This window comes from Acyrthosiphon pisum, chromosome X, assembly GCF_005508785.2.
Source record: "Acyrthosiphon pisum isolate AL4f chromosome X, pea_aphid_22Mar2018_4r6ur, whole genome shotgun sequence".
NCBI lineage: Eukaryota > Metazoa > Arthropoda > Insecta > Hemiptera > Aphididae > Acyrthosiphon > Acyrthosiphon pisum.
Window position 1 is genome coordinate 80,446,402 of NC_042493.1, and position 15,080 is coordinate 80,461,481.

Genomic DNA, 15,080 nt, shown 5'->3' on the forward strand with positions numbered 1-15,080 from the left:
AAACGTGAGTAGATTATACATTGTACATTCATTATAATTTCAATTTTAAACTACCTACTGCAATATTATAATTTGCAAATTTTTGTAGTTTAAATTTTACAGAATTACACATTATATATTCAAGCCCGGATTAAGGGGGGGGGGGCATGGCCACCGGGCCTCGATAGTTAGAATTTATTTAGGGGCCTCTAATTTGTCCATTAATTTTTTCGTTTATAGGCTATGTAACACTAAATAAATCACCTAAAAAAAAATCGATGATTATAATTTATAAATAAAGTGATACATTATTCATTATTTATTGCTATATGCCTACATACCTAATATCAGTGTTCGGAACGTTCACTAAAAAAATGAACTCGTTCACGTTCACGTTCAGTCCTTAAAAAAGGAACTCGTTCACGTTCACGTTCGTGTTTTTTTCAAACGAACGCGTTCACGTTCACGTTCTTTCAAAAAATGAGCGCGTTCATTGGGTTGTTCATTTATTTTTTATACATTTTTTTTATGAATCATTTACTTGCTGTAAAGGCTCAGTCGAACAGAGGGTGACTTTTTGTCCGGCAATCAAAAAATGAATCCGGACTTTTTGTACCCGGACTTTTCGTCCACCATGGTTTATGGGTACGCGGCCCGCAGCGGGCAAGCGGTCTTTGTATTATTTTACAGTGTCCGCGCGGGCAGCCCGCTTTCTGTTTGACCGAGCCTTTAATATAAAAGCCTATAAACATGTACAACTTAAGCCAAAAATAAAAATACTATTTAGACTTATATATAATATAATTAATTAATATATTTTATAAATATATTTATTAAAGGGTAAATAAATTAAACGTCTTAAAAATCAATCAAGTTCGTTAAAAATATAAACGTCGTTCACGTTCACGTTCTATTTTAATAAAACGAGTGACGTTCACGTATCGTTCACTAAAAATGAACGTGCGTTCATGAACGACGTTCTTTCCAAACACTGCCTAATATCTATATATTATATTTATTATACCAGGTACATAATATTAAATAATATACAATGTGTTCCGGGGTGAAGTGACCGGCCAACATCATATGAAAGTAATCCAAAAATGGTGAATAAATATCCTTTAAAAATGGAATCTAACTTTTTTATTTTTTTAGTTATGGGCAATTAACTTTTTTTTTATCAAAACCATGCACATCACGCATTTGTTTATGTACCTTCAAAACTTTTAACATTTTGACGTAATTTTATTTTTATTTTAGAGCTATTTAATTGTCTTATCAACTGACATACGCAATTAAACCAGACATGTGCTAATTACTTTTATTAAATTTAAAAAAGAGATAAAAGTTGGTAAAAATTTGTATTTTGAAAGGAAATTGTGCATTATTTCAAATAATTTATTATTAACTATGAGTTTTTGTTTTTTGTATAATGACCACTACAATTTACCGAATAGTGTAAAATTAAACGATTGACTACTCAATCCTAGGAAAACTAAGATTGTGACGATTAACAGGAATATATTATGAAAACCAAACTTTCAAGGTATTCTAGATATATTAATGTATTATTCAGTATAATTCAGTAAAATAATACAAAAATAAAAAAACCCATACAAAGTAATAAATTATTTGGAATAATACACAATTTCCTTAAAAAAATACTAATTTTTTCCAACTTTTTTCTACTTTTTTAATTGAATAACAATAATTAGCCCATTTCTAGTTCAATTGCGTATGTCGGAGTGTTGATAGGAAAATTAAATAGCTTTAAAATAAAAAAAAATTACATCATAATGTTGAAAACTTTTGAAAATACTTAAACAAATGCGTGATATGTATGGTTTTGATAAAAAATATTAATTGCCCATAACTTAAAAAATTTATAAGTTAGAACCAATCTTTAAAGGGTGTTTCTTCATGATTTTTAGTATACTTTCATAAGTCATATTATGACGTCGGCTGGTCACTTCACCCCGGAACACATTATAATATACATTAATATTTTTTTTTTTCGTACAGGGGTCCCATTTAAAACTTTGGCTCCTGGGCCTCAACATTTCTTAATCCGGGCTTGGATATATCATCGTAATTTAAAACAAAATATTATTTATACTATCATTAATATTCTATTATCAGTATTTGTAATTAAATATTAATAATGGAGTAATTATAGATACTAATTAACGTTTAAAAAATATTTGTTCAACTATTTGTAAGTGGTTGTGACTTGTGAGTAATATTCTAGTCAGTGGATTTTTTTTCCAGGGGATCTATGACATATTATCGTGTTTAATTAATATTAAGTTAAGCGGTATGTTAGTATTTTTAATATTTATAGTTTACTATTCCTATTTAGTAATAGATATCAATATATAGATTTTTGATGTGTACTGTGCCGTGAAATAATATTAAAAATTATTATTATTAATTGTATTCTTAACGATATCGATAACACAGTAACTGTTATTGATTTACAATTAAAATGTATGTTAATGTATTAAAAAGAACAAATTAGCAGTGGTCGGGAGTAGCGCACTAATGTACGGACGCTACAGTAGCACGCTACTTTATTCATAGCGATTGACGTAGCGTCGCTAAATTACGCCTTAGATAGCAAAATACTATAGCGCGCTAAACATTTCCGGTTAGAGTATTGAAAATTATCATTATTTTGTCGCGACCTACAATTTAATTGGTAATTATTAAAATATCAATTAAGATTATATTTGTTTATTTACATTATGATAATGTCATAATAATGAGTGTATTATAGTGAAGTTTTTTGTCCTGGGCCCTGTCCAATGACCAAATATATAAACTACAAACCCTAGTTTACAATAAGAACTTTTTTTAAAAATGTAGCGAAAAAGTAGCACGCTACATTTAGACAATAGTGTTAGAAGTAGCGCAGTAGTGCGGTACTTTAAAAAGTAGCGATAGCGATAGTGATCTAGTTTATTGGAGGGAGTAGCTGTAGCGTTGGCGCGTTACAAAAAACTAGTAGAGTCCCGACCACTGCAAATTAGGAACACTGCGAAAACTCTGAGTTCCTAGGTATTTTAGATAGAAATTATTGAAGTCTGCGCACGCCTATGGTTAATGTCTAATAGTTATAACTCAATAGCGTATAAACAATAGTTATACATTTATACCAATATTAAAATAATAATTCAGTGAAATGTCCACACAAAAAAGTCCTATGGTTCTCAAAAATGATTCATTAAACAGAAAATTTCGTTAAATGGAAGTTCGTTATAATATGGAAGTTTCACTGTATACATAATATATCTATAATAATATGTAAAATGCTCGAATTTTTACAATAAATATAAATTAATAAAACACAAAATGTTAGTCTTTTTAAATTCGTAATTACTGTTTCACATTCACATACCTATAGGCTATAAATATTTAAAATCAATTATGATATTACATACCGGATACCATGGGCCTGCATCATTCTATAATATATGGTGATGACTGATGCTATTACAAATCTCGTTAGACTAGAGGAGTGAGGACTGCCGGATTATTGGAGGTTCACATAAAAACACATTTTTACTTATTGTAAAACCTAAAAACCTGAAATATTGTAATTTAACACGTATAACAAGTATACAAACACAATAACTAACCGATTCACAATACACAATCAACACGTCAACGATGAATAAAAATAAAATATCTTATCGGTTTATTCGGACTTAATCAGTTACTTTTGACCGCGGGTGTCACACTTGCGGAACAATTGACCCTTGGATTCCGCAGAATATAATATCAAAACACGTTGTTCGTAAATACACGTGAATAATAATAATAATAAAGTCAAAATAATTCCGCAGCATACTTCGATAGTTCGATGTTGCGGAAATTCTGCCGCGGTCTGTCCGCTGTGAATATCCGCATGTGTGACACCGGGCGTCAACGGCCTTATCGTTTACGATAGTAATTTTATGGTTATTATAACAAAAATGTTGCCGGATTACTGGATATAGCGGATTATTATTTATTACTGAGAGTCAATAACAGTAATAAATTATTAGGCAGGTACTAGGTAGTTATAACTAAGTTATTAGTCTAGGGAGCGGATTTTTAGGTTCTTGTAAAAGTTTAAGATATGATTCTAATTTCAAATATCTAATATGTTTTAAAGACATAAATTATTAATTCAAAACTATATGTATACTCATAAGTCATAATATTTTTTTGGAAATCATCTACCTATTCGAAAGTTGAAATACCTATTAGAGCATTAGAGGACGTTTCACACTTCACAGACATTTGTTGTCGTTGTCTCACTCTTTCAAGTGCGTAACATACCAAAATTATGGCTTGAGGGGGTTTAGCCCCCAAAAAGTCCGTCAAACCCCCTCCTTTTTTTTTTTAGTTTGTAGGATCGATAAAGTCCTCCCACTCACATTTATGTTAATAATGTGAGGCTCCCAGAAATTTTAATGGATTTCCGCTTTTGCATTTACGTACCATCCATTAAACCCACATACAGGGGCGGACTGGCCCAGGGTGCTATACTCCAAGTAGCACCCCGGGCCCCCGTTTGTATTTATGATCCGGGCCCCCGATTACCACAGTCAGTATACGGTATAATACTGGTATAATACGGTATTATACAAAATAAAATAACATATTTCAACATCTCTACAAATAAACAACATGTTATTCTTATTTTTTTTTTATATTTACTTATAAAAAAAAGGGCTCTTTCCTAATATAGGTAGGTTTGAAAAAAAATTACGGGCCCCTAATTAATTTTGCACCCCGGGCCAAAAATAGCCAGTCCGCCCCTGCCCACATATAATAATATTTAACTATAATGTTAAAATAATTAATGCATACTGGTAAATTATTTAAATTCAGTCATATTTGTAACAATTATTAAACAAATTACACGATCAAACGATTTTCCAATTTAATTATAAAGTTCTTGAACAGTTTTTATAATTTTACGTTTTTAAAATATATTCTGAACATTCTCCTATCTCCAAAATATGCTTTAGTAGGTAATAATATAACCACATATGCAAAATATTTTTTTCTGCGAATTCTGTAATAGGTAAGTCGTCCACATTTTTCACCCCCATTTAGATGCATTAAGTCAATAATGAATACATATACCTATTTAAAATCTTAAGATCCACTCACTATTTATAATGCTGATATTGATTAAATCTAACATTATTCATAACTCATTAGGTAGGTAGGTAATAAAAAATTACATGTGGCCGCCCTCCAGTCTTATAATAGTTGACCCATATAGATATAATAGACCCCATACAATTAACTCATCAAAAATATTTCTAAAAAAAATCCAGAACACACTATACTCCGTAGCCATAGTGCATAACATGTACTGCCAACTGGCAACTACTTTAATATAATATTATAGACAGTTGAGAAAAGTGAATCCCGTTATTTTTGTTCCTAGACCGTGGTACGAACTAATGCGAAAGGATATGGGGGTCTAAACGACGTTTACCATAATGTCACGCATGACAAGTGACAACAGTCGTGATAACGCGTCGCCGAAACCACGATTTAAGATAGTACTATCTTAAATCGTGGCCGAAACACAGTCGTGTTGCACCATGTTGCCACTTGCAGCGACGGTGAAGGGACAACGGCGCGGCGTAGACCAAAATGGATGTATTGTTATGGTAGGCTTAAAAAATCTAAATTTGAGATAAAAGTTTTTAAAGTTATGAGCTATAAATAAGTTATAAATAATGCAATTAAGAAAATTATTTGAACAAAATAGATTTTTTATAAATTTATAAAAAAAATATAATAAATATTTAAATTTTTTCAAAATGTAATCATGATCTCGCGTACACGTGTGTGATAAGTCGTCAATAATACCACAAAATAACAGTCTTAACTCTTAACACTGTCTAGCTAAACGATAATAAGTAATAACGGTCGTACGATGTTCGCTAAAAGAGTTTGAATTATTTATAAGAAACCGCGATCCGTCGCCGACGATGTGCGCCTTTTTGCCGTGATTCATCTGTTCCGTGAACATCCGTAATGGACAAGTACGTGAAGCACATCAAGAGGAAAGAAGATGGCGGTGGAGGCTACATGGACGCGGAAAAATTCTACGTACCCAGCGGCCAGTGGATGGCCGAGGACGCTGCTGTGGCCTGTGCACTAGGCGTTCAACAACCTGCGGCCCCACAAAAGTCCGAACGACCGGCCACTCCGCCTTCGCCGATTTCGCCCGTGTCGCCGCCATCGGAAGACTTATCGAGAAGTACGTACTAGACTGTCATTGTCGAAAACAACAACATATTTATATTTATATAGTCTTCACTTTGAAATTATCGAATCGCGCTTACATGAATATTATATGACATCTGTAGTAGTATCATTGCTCGTGACATTGATTTCATCGATCTATTATAAAATCAACGCTTACATAGGCATTTCCTTGATTCAAATTTAACTTTAAACCAATGCTACGGTTGACCAAAATGATCGCCTAATATCGCATTTTCTTGGGGAGGGTAATGGTGGTAGATAGTTGAATTTTGGATACATCATTGATTACGTACCCAAGTATGTCCCTTCCAAATTTCAGCCCAGCCAAGGAACAAGGAGCCCGGGTTGGGGTATTTTGTTCTGGTCAGTAAATTAGTATGTCCCCTATTTGTAATTGGCTTTATAAAATATAACTTTGAAGGTAAGGGTTGTGAACTTGGGAATGCTATTTTTTGTTTCAACCATCGTGTTGAAAGATAAAAACAATTGGGTACAGGGAGTCAGCTTATTGTCCCAATCTTCGGGGTGTATTGATGTTGAAAGTTAACTAATCTTCTATAAATATAATCATTTTGTTATAAAATGACATAATTTGGTGTTAGTTCCTTAGTGGCGACTTTGATTCCATTTTGGTTTTATCCTGCTATATTCAGTATATTATCAATGTATACTTGTACTTGGAGTGGAGTAAAACTATTATATGTAGTAGGTTTACAAATAGTAGATTCCTTACGATAAAAATTACCTTAAAGACTACCTAAAGATTAGGTAGGGGTATAATATATTATGTATAAAGACATTTATTTAAAGTAGAGCATTGGTAACACAAATGGCGCAATGAATGAGAAATTAATCACTGTATAATAATACACACAATGCTTTTGCTAGCAATCAACTACCATACTACTATTGAAATTGGTAAAGAGATATGGCCAATCTTCATTGATTTATTTTGATAAAATTTCCTATTTCTACCTAGATGATGGTTGTATGATAAAAAGTTCAGTCAGAGAATTTTTAACTGGGCCATCTATTGGAAATTAACTTCCTAGTACCTAGGTTAATTTTTAAAGACAATTGTGTGCAAATAACAATATTGTTCTTTGATAGTTGCTTAAAATTGTAATTTTATATATTTTTAGTGATTATTAATAGTATTATGACTAGAAATTATTTGGCCTAATTTAACATAATTTAAGAATATTGGTAGAGTAAATGTTTATTTTATCATAAACCTCAAATAAATTAGTAAGTGGTTTTATTTCAAATGCTATATGAAAATAAAATAATAATTCTTGCCGATTTTTGTAAATTAAATGCATATTTTACAATTTTGTATTGCATATTAATCATAACCCTAGTAATTACTAATTAATAGTGATAATATCTTTCTTTATGTTATAGAAACATTAGGACGAATGAAACGCATTTACGTTTCTAGACGTTTGCTGTTTGATGATGAAGAAAAGGTCAGCGTAAACAAGGCTGTTAATCAACACTTGATCATCAACTCTCAACCAACTGATGTAATAAAAGAAAAGGTAAGAAATAATAAAATAATTGGCTTACAAACAGCACTGTCTTAAAGAGAGGATGATTGAAAATGCTCTTATCTGTTTCATTTTAATATATAATATTAATTACGTATTTTATAAAAATTATTTATTTCTATTGTAATTAAAATTGTCATAAGCCTATAAATAATTAATTGATTTGTGACAGTGTGACTTAATTTTTATACTGCAGTGCAATAATGATTTTTGTTGTCCCAGGTACTTGCTCTTCAGGATGTTTATAATATAAAATGGCGCTTTGTTTTTCAGACGACTTCAGAAGATGATTCTTATATGGCTATCATCGACTCTCTGTCGGCTCGTGGTTTTGTCGTAAACAATCACGGGCCCTGTGATGACGGTGGTGAATCACTTGGACAATGTGACCTCCATATGTCAGACGGCCCAGATCTGGAGACGACAGACATGACAAGAGAAGTTGGTGGTGTACTGACGTCGTTGTCACCTGTTTGTGGCCAGTTTGAATGTCTGTCAGTGTTTGAGGGTATCGTTTACACCGTGCGTGTTGCGGCCGTCGGTCCGGCAGGTGATAACTCAATTGAGACAGCGAAAGTGTTAGCAGCTGTTGGCCCACATCCGCATATTGTCTCGTACTTCTGCAACTGGACTGACACACATTACCATTACATTCAAACAGAACAGTGCCAATCGAGCCTGTCGTCACTGAGCATGAACAACGTTGCTGACTGCCGGACGGTGTTGGAACACATTTCGTGCGCGCTCCACTATTTGCATGATGGCAAGATGTACTCGCACAATCGCGTCAACCGCCCGAATATCTACTTGGCCTTGGACGGTGACCGCATCGTGTACAAGCTAGGTGGGTTCAGTGCGGCCACTAAGATCCTAGTGGATAGTAGTGCCGCAGCGGTTGATGTCCAATCTTTGTGTTTGATGGTGTTGGAGCTAATCGAAAACGGAGATGGGTGGTCCGCTGATGAGGAGGATTTGCGGCTTTATCTGTCAAACATGTCAGGAACAGTAAATCCGGGCGCCGCAAACGCTCTATCTGTTTGGCGTTGGTGTTGTGATGCCCGACACCGGCCACCACTACTGCAATCACGCCAGACCAGCTTGTCGGACATGATCTATTGTAACCTTGGAACAAATAATAAGGATGGAGTAGGTCCAGCCGATCAAACCGCAGTAGTGTCATTACTCAGAAAAACTGACGTGCGTCGAGCTTCAGAAATTACCGTGGCAGCCACTCCAAGAAAGTGATGAGTGGAAAAAAAATTTTTAAACAGTAAAATTACCAAGGTTGGTGCTATTTGTTACGAACTAAGAAGTTTTAGTTTTTATGTTATGTTTGTTTAAGTTATTGAATTATAATATTACCTATACATAGTTACGTTTTGTGGTACAACATTTAAAAAATTCGCGCAGAGATGACATTTTTCTATTCCTTGAAGCGCAGACTAAGTAGTTCCTGTTGTTAATCCATTACTTTTACTTTAATTTTTGAAAAATCTAGTTTATTGATTTTTTAGACAAGTGTACCTACCTATGAGTAGTGTTTCTTTTATACTATTATTATTATATTTTTTTTTTATTTTGAGTATTTTAAACTAGTACTCTATTATTTTGTGTAGTTACTGTGAATCTTTTTGAATTGTAAGCAAAAATTAATCAACTAAGATGTTGATGTGATAAAAGTTTCTAATAAATAATTTTTTATTAATTTTTTAAAGTTTATTTCTAATACCTTGTCACCAACCTACACAAATTTTAGGTGTTACGTAACTTGCTGTAAGAGGATTGAGTTTATTAATTGTAATCAAAATATATGAACTACTAATATTACCTTGCATTTGATAATTGATGGAATTTTATAACATTTTATAGCAAATTTCATCTTAAAAAATTATTACCATTAAAATTAAATCTTAATTCACACATTAATACAATTAATCTTTGATCTTTGGTTAATGATTTGTTGAATTAAATGTTGCAAGTGAACTTTGTAATATTTAATGATATAGCAGTATACAACTTTATAACTACATGATATATAAATATATATAATTATAATTAATTAAAGATAAAATGTAAAAAAAGTACCTCTATGTTTCCCGTTCATTGTTTAACTCCATAAACAGTTGTTATTTGGATCACCAAAGCTCCGTAGGACTAATATCATCATTGTTTTTGAAGTTCTGTTATTCTACTATTAATTTCGTGAAGTACTAAATAAAAATCATTATTAGATTATTTCTTGATTGTAAGTTGGATTTATATTTTTATGATATATTATGATATATATATCATAATTTATGATATATTTTTGAATTTATTGAACATTACTAAAAAGGTGCATAATCCCATATTCTAACTTCATATCGACAGTGATTTGTTGAAAATTGTTCGAGGGACCTTTTAATTAAAACAATTTCTAGTGGTAAAAGCCCTTTATGTATTTTTTTTTCACAAATCATAAAATATTAAAATATTATTTAAGCAGGAACTACAGCTGTAATGGGACCAATTGACGTTTACCTGATATTAATAACAAATAACATTTATTATTGTTATATTTAATAGACACATTTGAAGTAGAAATAATGTAATTTCCAATTTGTTTTTTAAAATATAATGCTATACAATATTTGTGTAGAGAAAGCCTTTTTTGCATACTCATGTTTTACTTTTATTTTATTAAAAGGGCACCTCCATTCAATATAATTTTTGTTTAAACAGCATTGATATAATACATGTACCATTAGACAATATTACAAATATTTCAAGTATTTGAAATTTTTAACGAATGAGACTAAGAATAAAATATAAATAAAAGGTTCCTTGTGTTACTTGATTTAGCATTTAAGCGTTTTATCTTGTAGTCATTGTAATATTATGTTTCTATCAAGGTTGACTACACACATAAAACTAAAGTAACGACGGTCATTTTCATTTATTAGTTTCTATTTCTTATATTATTGTATTGTATTGTATTATATAAATATATATATATTTATTAATCGTGTAACAAAAAAAGAAAAAAATCATGAGAAAAAACTATATATAATAATAATAATAATATATAAAAGTACATACATATGTATACAGATAATATATGTTAATTAACTGTTAGCTGGCAGGCAGATAATATTATGTTGTATATTAAATTTAAAAAAAAAATGTTTTGTTTCGCGGAGTGGTTTAAGTTAATTCTAGAAAATTAAGATTTACACAGTGTGCAAAAGTGCGGAGGGAGGATTCGCATACAAATCTATGTAATTGAATAATAACAGCGTGTAAGTGTGTTGTGTTTGGGATAAAAGAGATTCATCGACAAGATGACAATAGGTTGATGTCGAATTATTTTCTAGCTTTTTTTTATCTGGTTGAGCACGAAGGTAGTAGGAATGTTTTTGGTATGTTGAAGGAGGTTGTATGCGAATAACATTAATGAATATTATAATAATTATAAAGAAACGGAATAAAAATAATAATAATAATAATAATAATAAAGAACAAACCACGACTGATGCTGCTATGATGACGTAATTAATAATTAAAGGTAATAATAATAATAATAATAATAATAAAATATATAATATGTATATGTACACAAAATAAACGCGTTGAAAAATAATAATAATTTAAGACGGCAATGGGTAGGGGTGAACTGGCGGTGAGCATGCCAATGGCACACTTCTCCTATTATATATTATTTTAAATGTATTTTGGATTCAAAAATGTATTTCTCCAGCTTAATTTTTGTTTTAATTAGTAGTTGTAAATATATATATCATCTATCTCCGTCTGTGGCTCGGTTCTTCATCATCAGCAACGATAGTAAGTTGTCCACAAGCGTGCTGCAATGCTTACGACGACATTTTCATGTTATCATTAACAGCAACCACCTGACCCACCAGATGTGTCTGATGATTTTGAATCAATTGTTACTTTTCCAACCCCATCAGCTGCACCTCCGGGTCCTTGGCCATCTAGTGGTCCAATACGGTTCTTGATCTCGGCAGCCATAGTTAAAAATGCCAATTCAACGTTAGTTGCTTGTTTAGCGGACGTTTCCAGGAACGGGATTTTCAGATGGTCAGCATATTCCTGTGTGGGCATATAAAACAACCATGAATATCTTGTGTGTTATTTTTGTACATTCATTATTAGTCTTGTTATTTTTATACTTTTGAATTCATCAACAATAATTAGCTAGTATTTTGCTATATATTATAAAACTATGACTATTATACGGTAGACCTGTAATTAACATGTATACTAACTTTGGCTGTTGCTTCATCCACAGCACGCTTGTCATGCAAATCGCACTTGTTACCCACCAGTAGTTTGTTGACATTATCACATGCATACCTAGCTATTTCTTCTAGCCACTGTTTAAGATTAGTGAATGTCTCCATATCGGTGCAATCGTAAACAACAATAATGCCATGTGCTCCACGATAATACGATGAGGTAATTGTACGGAAACGTTCTTGCCCGGCAGTGTCCCACTAAATATCAAAAAATCAAATATATATTACTGATAGTTTGTTAAGGTAAAACATTTTCATAATTTGAGAATATAAAATTTGATGTATACAAAGACATTAGAATTTTTAATTCAATTAAAATCTAAGCAAGTATGTTATTGAGAGACTCATATCAGTAAAACAATGTGTGTGTGTGCAGTGTTCAAAAGTAAAATATTTTTGTTTAGAAAAAAACCCCACTCAAGTCTAAAAATGGTTGAGATATTTTTATGATATGATTGAATAAAAATATGAATATGATCTTTAAACCTTTTTAGATATATAAATATGTTTTTTTTTTTTTTATTGAGTTTGAGCCCGTCAACTTAGGCCATTAACTGTTTTGTTTGTAGGTTAGTAGGGGAGGAACGGTTGAAAACATGTTACTTGTATGTGTGGCAAGGATTCGTTGCTAAAAATCCCGGGTGGTCACCCATCTGGGAGCTAGCAACGTCAGCCATTATGTACACACAGTACGTTTCTTCATTTGAGTGGACGCACTGTTCCACACCAAGCCATATATAATAGTTTGAATCATGCTTAAATATTAAATAACTACCACAGTTAAAATTTACCAAATAAAGGTAATAAAAAAATTGAATAATTGCCTACTTTTTAATACAATTGTTCTTAAATGTGAAATACTAAAGCTATTAACCAGACACGAGGAGAATAAGAAAAAGACTATAGCTATGTGTGTATTCAACCAACAAATGTAGTTTGGTAATCAAGTGTTTTTTTTATTGTAATATACTAGAATTGCTCGTAGAATTGATATTTATCTTTATACAAATTATTTTATTTAGATATATCAACTGTTAAAAAATTCAAATTGATTTTTACTGAAAAATACTTTATTGCAAATAGTATTCTAAAACATTAAGTTGCAAGTAATATTAAGCACAACTGTTAATCTTATTAAGAATGTAAAATATATAAATTACTTAAATATGTTTCATAAGCTTATAAATAATTTATGATACCTAGGTAGGTATATTACCGGTTATTATTTTCGTAGAAATATAATATGTTTTTTTTTTTCTATTATATCATTGACCTAAAATTATCATAAATAATAAAAATAAATCAAGGTTGTAAGGGTTTCAGTATAATGTAGTAGGTACTTAGATCCTTTAAAGTTATTGTTTTATCAATCTTGACTTACTAAATTGTAATAGAAAATTTAACTCATAATTATTATTTAAAAAAATATTTATATAATATAATGAATATAATACTCACAATCTGAAGCTTCACAGTCTTATTGTCCAGTTTGATGGTACGGATTTTCTGTACACATACAAGTTTATTTATTATTGTCATAAAAAAGCAATTATTAATTATCATTGTAAGTAACCAAGGTTTTGTAAAATAATGGAATATTATATCCATAATTTTTGATAAGTTAATATTTCAAGACCTAATAAAAATCAGCATAAATTATATAGAGAATAGGCATTTGAGGTGTGCATTAACAGTTCAGTGGCATATCAAAAAGTGTAAATATATGTACATGCCACAAACAAGTAGGCTCTGGTTGCCAGCCATTATGTGCGCTAAATATAATTGAACTTACGAAATCCACGCCAATGGTGCTTATATACGAATCGGTATATGTGTCGTCAGCAAACCGCAAGAGCAAGCATGACTTGCCAACGCCCGAATCGCCAATCAGCAGCAGCTTGAACAAGTAATCGCTAAAAACACAAATGGACACATCAGCAACAAAACGATCCGAATGTCGAACACGAAATTGAAGTGGGTCGTGTGGCAGAACACGGGGTGTAACGACAAAATCCCAATCTCCGAGGTCATGTTTAACGCGAGATACTTACTAATCCGGACTCATGTTGTAAAGTTTTGTTGGCAAGTTTTTCAGAGATGACGACGACTACGACGGCGACGATTGCTTGTGGCGGAGGTTTAGGGGCGTTCGCGTAGATACGACAACGACAACGAGTGATAACAAACCGTCTGCTGCGAAATGTTACTGAAATATTTATTACCGTGTGCTTAATTACGTAGTTATAATACCTACGTTTTGAGTAGAAACGGGACGAGAACGGTCACGAGCGACGTACGTGTGCGATATGCGCCGTGAAAACGGGTCGTCGGGATGCGGAAACACAATAAGTGCGATGTCGTGTGCACTGTGTAAAGACGCAATTGTAACAGCTAAATACAGCGACGGCGGTGACTATGGCGCAATGGGCGGGTGGATGTGTGTATTTTTTTTCTCTCTTTATTTCTCCCGTTTGATAAAACGTCGATGATACACAGACACGGCGGCAGACGGTCCCGACACACACACGTCACACAATAACCGAGCTGATGGGCACGCGGGGTGGGGTGGTGTAGGCGATATCGGTGGTGGAGGGGAGCCGATGACGACGACGCTTGAACAAATATGGCCGACGGACACGACGGCTCTCTTTCGAGTGTCGTGCACGTAACCGCATACCCCGGTCCCCGTGACGCCTCCCGTCAACCGAGGCTGGCCGACCGACGCGACAACGGCGGGTACAGTCACCGACAGGGCGAATGTATGTGCAACGTCATCGCTGTACCGGCTTGGAGGTGACGCGACGCCGCGACAGACGCTGGCCATTGGTACCGATACGTTCCGTGACGCATCGGTACACCGTACACGTCCCCGGTAGTGTTGCCGTGACCACCGACCGGTGTGCGCGTGATGGAGGTAAAAATGTACAATGATATTTTTGTTGATATTACATTCATTTTTATTTCATCAAATTAA

At 32.8% G+C, this 15,080-nt stretch overlaps 2 protein-coding genes and 1 long non-coding RNA gene across 4 annotated transcripts in view; 1 reads left to right on the forward strand and 2 right to left on the reverse strand.

The window, feature by feature from the left end:
- The window catches only part of LOC103309117, a 19,709-nt gene extending 15,644 nt beyond the window's left edge, over nt 1-4,065 (reverse strand). Inside the window, exon 1 of the long non-coding RNA XR_510613.3 lies at nt 3,420-4,065. This is a non-coding gene — a long non-coding RNA (uncharacterized LOC103309117). The remainder of the gene's footprint in view (nt 1-3,419) is intronic.
- Nucleotides 4,066-5,757: 1,692 nt separating this feature from the next.
- On the forward strand, nt 5,758-9,513 carry LOC100165612. The gene is made up of 3 exons (XM_001949170.5): nt 5,758-6,250; nt 7,663-7,799; nt 8,082-9,513. Exons 1-3 carry the CDS (start codon nt 6,025-6,027, stop codon nt 9,051-9,053), a joined length of 1,335 nt encoding a protein of 444 aa, XP_001949205.1. The 5' UTR covers nt 5,758-6,024; the 3' UTR covers nt 9,054-9,513.
- Nucleotides 9,514-10,834: 1,321 nt separating this feature from the next.
- On the reverse strand, nt 10,835-14,757 carry LOC100158710 (ras-related protein ORAB-1). Of its 2 annotated transcripts, XM_008183791.1 has the most exons (6): nt 14,361-14,757; nt 14,158-14,299; nt 13,899-14,019; nt 13,565-13,612; nt 12,077-12,304; nt 10,835-11,900 (listed from the first exon to the last, which is right to left on the reverse strand). In XM_008183791.1, the coding sequence occupies exons 2-6, from the start codon at nt 14,169-14,171 to the stop codon at nt 11,685-11,687; spliced, it is 627 nt and encodes a 208-aa protein (XP_008182013.1). In that variant the 5' UTR covers nt 14,172-14,299; nt 14,361-14,757; the 3' UTR covers nt 10,835-11,684. The 2 variants fall into 2 exon arrangements, with proteins under 2 accessions (XP_008182013.1, XP_001951763.1); XM_001951728.5 differs by having other exon boundaries at nt 14,158-14,642.
- Between the last annotated feature and the right edge of the window lie 323 nt (nt 14,758-15,080).